Source organism: Ricinus communis, chromosome 8, assembly GCF_019578655.1.
Source record: "Ricinus communis isolate WT05 ecotype wild-type chromosome 8, ASM1957865v1, whole genome shotgun sequence".
In the NCBI taxonomy this organism is placed as follows: domain Eukaryota; kingdom Viridiplantae; phylum Streptophyta; class Magnoliopsida; order Malpighiales; family Euphorbiaceae; genus Ricinus; species Ricinus communis.
Window position 1 is genome coordinate 10,005,030 of NC_063263.1, and position 7,344 is coordinate 10,012,373.

Genomic DNA, 7,344 nt, shown 5'->3' on the forward strand with positions numbered 1-7,344 from the left:
CCATCTCGCCCGCCAGACTATGTGAGCTAGCAAGTTGCTACGTCCGTGAATTTGTTGCATGTTCACATTTCTTGAGTTCGCTTTCTAAGTGATGCACGCCACATATACCGTATGCTGCCATCAATTTTGAATTCATGGACTCAGGTTCAAGAAATGAAAAGGACCAGGTTGCTCTATTTTCCCCACTATTGGCGGGGAGTGACTGTTGGAAATTATACAAGTAGCTTGCAGAAAAAAGCAAATCTCAGTTGAAATTGACAGTTTGGTTGTGTATGGGTCATCTTGCAGCAGTCCAAAGTCAAGACTATGTTTGATTTTGTTGCCAGAATAATAATTATTATAATGATAATCTTATTTTGGTTTGAACATTTTCTTCATGTCTTATTCAACTATAGATTAGGGATTGAATAATTAAATGCCAAAGCAATAGCAATAAATAACAATGAAAAAAAATAAATAATAAAGAACTAATAGCATAGCTGAGTGCATGGAAATTTAATCAAAGGACCATTATTGATTCTTTTAAATTTCTTAAGACTGCTATACTTTGTTTATCCTAATGGTTTTCTTTAGGTTCACACCCTCAACTAAATTTGTTTGTCCTATAGGGTATTAGGTATATATTAAGGATTATTGTGATTATTAAGAATAATAATTGATTATATACTAGTTTAGCTTTCTATTTGTGTTTTTATTGTATTTACAGGAGAAAAGCAAAACAATTTTCAAATTTATGGGTTTTCTTATATCTGTTAAAGTACAAAAAGCAAAATAAATTTTAAATTCGAATTCTTCCATCTGTTAGAAGAGAATATATGTTTCTATATAATTTATTGTTGATATTCGATTGTTGAAATTATTATGAAAAAATAATTAATAACTTACTATTGTCTTTATACTTAGTTCCTCATTACCATCATTTTGATTTATCCTTCCATCCTAACTAGATTTAAGATTTAAGCTTGACACTTTGTCTTTCAATTAGAAAAAGAAGAAAAAAAAAGGCATACTTGAAGTTGTATTCGCAGAGCTATAATTTTAGATAAGGGTGCAAAAGTTAAGATGTCAAAATTTAGAGGGACCGATTTTAATAAAGTTAAAAGGCATTAGTGTTTTACTGGCTATAATTTCTCCTTATACTTAAAAGAAAATATTAACTATAAGTTATAGCCAAAAACATAAATGGTAATTCTATTTTGTTAAGAAAGAGGAAGTTAGGTTATAAAAGAAGTGGTGGGCAGCAGTTGGATGATGAACTTTGTATGAATTAATTAATTATCTTGGAAAGATATGATTATCATGGGTTGGATAGTCCATTTGGTATTGGCAACTTCTTTTAATTAAGATGTGAAGAAAATAATGATTTCTTATAAGATGGAATAGGCAATATGACATTTCAAACTTTTATTTACTTTGTATTAAAATTTAGAAACTGAAATAAAATAATTGACATTTTAAAACTTTATAGCATGTGAATTAATTTCAAAATAAAGAAATAAACAATAGATTATAATTAAATTTATTTTAAAATGACAGATTCAATATAATAGAGGTACATATTTGAATTTAAGATTTTAAATTCAAAATCTTTCATCTTTCATTTGTATAAAAAAAAAGAATTATAATATCTCTAGGACTTTTATTGTAGATTTTTTTTTTATTAGTTTAGTCCAAATTCCAAATTTTTTGTCAAAATCATGTGCTCTATTAATACTAAAGAGGACTAGGATATTAAAATAAGTAGAAATATACATCAAAATGCAATTCATAGAAACTATATTCCAGATTCGGAATGCATCATAAAATACTAATCCTCGGTCCATGAAAATATATAAATCTCAGGGTAAACAAGTCTTTACATGGACGTGTATGTAAGGCTTTAGACTTTGCCTCTCTTTTCCTCTGTCTATATAAAGGAACGGAGGCTCCTCTGCCATACCTGCTAGTGCTGCACAAACATTTCATATTTCCCATTTCCCATTTTGCATTTTGCATTTGTCTTTATCAGCAGACTCCATATATCTTTGCCCTGCATTTTCCACCGCACTTCCTGGAAGAAAATTCCAGGTAGCAAAAAATAAAACCCTTCACTCTCTAGTAATGTCTGAAATACATATCCATGACTTATCTTGATTGATGTCTGTCAAAGATTTTAGGCCAAAGTTCTTGTTAGTGTTGTTTGCTTTTCTGGGTTTTCAAAACATGAATGAGAAAATAAGATTCTGAAAGTTGTATTTGTTTTCTTTTCCTTCATTTTCTTTGGGACCAAACGAAGAACTTCTTAGAAATAAGTATATGTGTGATGGTTGTTCTTCGCGAAGACTATATATATTTATGGTAAAAGTCTTTTTAAGAAATCGTATATAAATGATTTGCTGGATACAGTTTATTACTTGCTGCAATACAGTTTGTGCATGTATTGAAATTATTGTTTTCAAAAAGCTCCATATTACTATTTGATTTTTCCAAAAACACAAATTTTCATTTATTTCTCTTTATTAATCCTCTTCATTGTAATTTTTAATTTATCTAATTACAGCATTCCTTTGAACAGAGATGGAGCATATCAAAACTCCATTCAAAGGTATCATAAAAGATGTTAAAGGAAGAACGCCTTGTTATGAACAAGATTGGACTGGTGGCATCCGTTCAGGATTCGGGTACCCTTTTTATATCTTTCAAAGAACAAACTCAAACTGCCAAGACTTAAAACTAAGTATTGATGGTTGATATTTTGTTGCAGAATATTAGCACCCACTACCTATATTTTCTTTGCTTCTGCTCTTCCTGTTATTGCCTTCGGGGAGCAACTTAGTAGAGACACAGGTTATTTCATCTCCCCATTCTGCTTGCATTTTTTTTCTGTTTTTTCTTTTTTCTGGGTTAAGTGTCTCTAGCTGGACTGGAACTTAAGACCTTGCAGTACTAAAGATGGATACAGTGCCACTACCACTGAGTCGGAACTCATCAGAGTACATTTCTTTCTTATATGACTTGATTTGACTTCTAAAGTAGTTGTGAATTTTCTGTCTGTAGATGGAAGCTTGAGCACAGTAGAAACATTGGCTTCTACTGCTTTATGCGGTATCATACACTCGATTCTTGGTGGGCAACCTCTTATGATATTAGGAGTTGCTGAACCAACTGTTATTATGTATACTTATTTGTACAACTTTGCTAAAGGAAGAGAAGATTTGGGGCAGAAGCTCTTCTTGGCTTGGGCTGGATGGTATGAAAAATTGACCTCGTTTCTCTTCTGACAATAATTTCCTTGATTATCAGGGTGTCAGGAGACTTCTAGTTTTCAGGGTAGTAAAAACAGTCCAGTATTGACTTTTCTTCCCCATATGTAATTTTTGCAGGGTATGCGTCTGGACAGCCCTTCTGCTACTGCTTCTTGCAGTATTCAATGCCTGCACCATAATCAACAGGTTTACAAGGGTTGCAGGCGAACTTTTTGGCATGTTGATTGCTGTTCTATTCATTCAACAGGCTATTAAGGTGATCCCAATAAATACAAGAAATTGAATTTTTTTAGCTTATCAGCTTGTTGAATTAGCAGTTGATAACATAGTAGCATGTGGTACAATGATTGGATGACAGGGAATGGTGAACGAGTTCGAGATTCCAAAAACTGAAGACGCAAAGCTAGAGAAGTATCAATTCCAATGGCTTTACATAAATGGATTATTGGGTATAATTTTCACCTTTGGCCTTCTTTACACCGGATTAAAAAGCAGAAAGGCGAGATCATGGTGGTATGGCACAGGTCTGTGAAACAATTTTTTTGTAATTTTGCTTTTAAGAACTGAAACTGAATAGCTTTTAGAAGTATGATCTGAAATAGTTTGCACAATGGTGTACAGGGTGGTTTAGAAGTTTCATTGCGGACTACGGGGTTCCACTAATGGTTGTGGTGTGGACAGCACTTTCATTTAGCATACCGAGCAAAGTTCCTTCTGGAGTTCCTAGAAGACTCTTTAGTCCTCTTCCTTGGGAGTCTGCATCCCTGGGCCATTGGACTGTAATCAAGGTAATGGAATTGATACTGTTACCTGCTTTGCCAGGTTTGAGGTCCTTCGGTAGTTTTGCTAATAAGTATTTATGCATATTCAAATTTCAGGATATGGGAAATGTTCCTACAGCATACATCTTTGCTGCCATAATTCCTGCTGTGATGATAGCAGGACTCTACTTTTTCGACCATAGCGTTGCATCGCAACTGGCGCAACAGAAGGAGTTCAATCTTAAAAACCCTTCTGCATATCATTATGACATCCTGTTGCTGGGATTCATGGTACAGACTTATCCTGTATATATATATTAAGGCTGGCAATTTTCAATTTCATTTCTGCAAGACTCATATTATATCATTAATTGAATGGTTTCCAGACTTTGCTTTGTGGATTAATTGGACTACCTCCTTCTAATGGAGTCCTACCTCAGTCTCCAATGCACACAAAGAGCCTCGCTGTCCTCAAAAGACAGGTAAATTAGACTATTTCAAATGCAAATAGCATAGTAGCTGGTAGCTGAGTGGCAATGAATGCTTATCAAATATGATCAACCGTGTGCAGTTGATCAGGAGGAAGATGGTGGAGAGTGCTAAAGAAAGCATCAAGCAGAAAGCTAGCAACACCGAAATATATGGCAAGATGCAAGCTATTTTCATAGAAATAGATAGCAGTCCTGTTGTAAGTTCATGCGCCTTATATTTATTTTTATTTTTTTTACCAGTAAATCAATGAGCATTATTAAGCAAAATAACAGCAATAAAACCCAGAGCAAGTTCTGAAATCAGCTTGCAACCATGACGAGATAGCCACCTCGCTTTGCTGCCTAAAAGAATCATCAGTAAAATAGCATTTCTAGTATTTCTGTAAGCTCTTTCTGTACAAGGATTTCTTGCCTGCCAAATAAAATAAACTGATGCATCAGAAAGTAACTTAAGAACTCTGCACAGTAAACTTTCCCCTTCACATTTTCTGCTAAACCAGCTCACCTCCCTATGAGGCTTACCTTTTTCTTTCCGTAGCAATGCATCATTGTAGTCATTTTATTGAGCATTCACGTTTACGGTTGCTATGTGCAGACTACAGTAGCTAAAGAGCTAAAAGACTTAAAGGAGGCAATCATGAAAGGGGAAAACAATGGAGAAAATCCAAAAGACACATTTGATCCTGAGAAGCATATCGATGCTTACTTGCCTGTCAGAGTTAATGAGCAGAGAGTGAGCAATTTGCTGCAGTCACTACTCGTGGCAGCATCAGTATGTGCGATGCCTGCAATAAAGCTGATACCTACATCAGTCCTTTGGGGCTATTTCGCATACATGGCCATTGACAGTCTTCCTGGAAACCAGTTCTGGGAAAGAATTCTACTCCTCTTCATCACGCCTAGCAGGCGCTACAAGTAAGTTTCCTTTATCTATGTTATTGCCTATGAATTTACAAAATTCACCATGTAACCGGTAAATGCTCTTGGCAGGGTGCTGGAGGCCGTTCATGCTTCTTTCGTGGAGTTAGTTCCATTCAAGCAGATTGCTATGTTTACGATCTTCCAATTAGTGTACTTCTTGGTATGTTTTGGTGTGACATGGATTCCGATAGCTGGAATTCTGTTCCCGTTGCCATTCTTTGTTCTGATTGGTGTAAGGCAGTACATGCTTCCCAAGTTGTTTAGTCCACATCATCTTCGAGAACTAGATGCAGCCGAGTATGAGGAGATCACCGGCGCCCGGCGGCTAGCTCCGAGCCTCTCCTTCAGGGTATCCTATATTCTCATCTCTCTCACATCTCTAGTAAGGTAGTTGAATTAGCACTAAATTTTTGCGTTTTCTCAGGAAAAAGAAGGAGGTGGTCTGGGAAATGAGGAAGGGAAGGTGGAAGTGTGTGATGCTGAGATGTTAGATGAGCTAACTACCAGCAGAGGGGAATTCAAAGTTAGAACTGTAAGCTTCCACGAAGAGAATCGCGGTCAGGTGAGATTTATGATTTACATCCATCATTTACATCCATTGATGCATCTTGACATTTATACATATGCATTGACATGTTGATATGTTGGCCATAACTATAATAACTTTATGTTGACATGTTTATTTCTCCATTTCAGGTGTATCCTGAGGAAATTGTCGAGCAAGATGATTAGATGAATTGGGTTTGGCAATTGGCATGGACTTGTAAAGAATGAGTCATTTTGTACAGAATCATTTTGTGCTGTTTACAATTTGTAGATTGCGAAATAGCACTAAAGAAGAAGTAGAGAATTTCTAGCGTTCATCATATCATTGCTAAATAAGCAACACTCTCTCGTTTCATATCATATTTGATGGGTTTGGATTGAACTTGAGCTCACAAAAAGAGAACAGCCACACATGGAAAATGCAATCACCACAGTTAAAAAGAAAGAAAAGTGCAACCACCAGACGAAGATCTTCGCTGTATCATGTATGGACTACAATCTTCTCCTTCACTTGGCTAACTCTGCTGATTTCATGGTGTGCTTAGACAGACACATACAATTATAAACCGACAAAATTACTAGCAACTGGTAGTGAGAGTGCAGCAAGCCAGCAATTCACTTGTTATCTGGTTGATACAAAAACAAAAAGACTCTTTATATTTGAGGTCACATATTCTGCTTAGCAGTGTACAAAATACTGCTATGGTCTAAAGCTTTTTCTCTTGATTCTACAGTATGCGACAATTTAGTCCTTGAGATAAATTGTTTCTGTGAGCTTCACCAGGCCCTAATATTTTTGGTGTTATTTGTATGCACAATTATGGGCAATCTAGCACTAGTAAAATCTGTCATTGATGAGTTCGGAGAATGCTTCTACAGAATTATGCCTTGTGTGTTTGTTCTTACTGTAAGATTAGCTTGCTGCCACCTTCTGCAAAAAAAAATAAAAATAATATCATGCATTCTGAAGAATTGGTAGAATCACTCAGCATGCCATTTCCATGTACATATTATAAATTTATGGCCATATATTTCTTTAGGTTGTGTCTTTTTTATCTCTATTGATAGTATCATGAATAATTATATAATTGGTTATTATTGTACGCAGTTTTATTTTAATCATAAAATTTTAATTTTAGTTGTAATTTCATCTCGACAATAAAAGATTAATAAGTTACATTTTTCTTATTTAATTACACTTTTTTTATTGATTATTCTTGTCACGTGTCAATATTTTATTTTCGAAGAGATTAAATTAAAACAAAATTGAAGCTGGATGATTGAAACGAAATAAATTAAAATTTTATAATTAAAATGAGAGTAAATATAAAGTTTATATCATTATATCATTACTATATCATATTGTTATTCTTTAGATTG

The 7,344-nt window shown here is 34.7% G+C and overlaps 1 protein-coding gene across 4 annotated transcripts; it reads left to right on the forward strand.

Annotated features, from left to right (window-relative positions):
• The first annotated feature begins 1,894 nt into the window (after window positions 1-1,894).
• LOC8271378 (boron transporter 4) lies at window positions 1,895-6,825 on the forward strand. 4 transcript variants are annotated; one of them, XM_048378736.1, is made up of 14 exons: window positions 1,895-2,067; window positions 2,540-2,660; window positions 2,744-2,826; window positions 3,037-3,229; window positions 3,363-3,501; window positions 3,604-3,769; window positions 3,867-4,033; window positions 4,124-4,297; window positions 4,393-4,488; window positions 4,578-4,694; window positions 5,093-5,412; window positions 5,488-5,767; window positions 5,843-5,980; window positions 6,115-6,825. In XM_048378736.1, the coding sequence occupies exons 2-14, from the start codon at window positions 2,557-2,559 to the stop codon at window positions 6,148-6,150; spliced, it is 2,013 nt and encodes a 670-aa protein (XP_048234693.1). In that variant the 5' UTR covers window positions 1,895-2,067; window positions 2,540-2,556; the 3' UTR covers window positions 6,151-6,825. The 4 variants fall into 4 exon arrangements, with proteins under 4 accessions (XP_048234693.1, XP_002517565.2, XP_048234694.1 ...); XM_002517519.4 differs by having other exon boundaries at window positions 1,896-2,067; window positions 2,555-2,660; XM_048378737.1 differs by lacking the exon at window positions 1,895-2,067 and adding an exon at window positions 2,111-2,337.
• The last annotated feature ends 519 nt before the right edge of the window (window positions 6,826-7,344 follow it).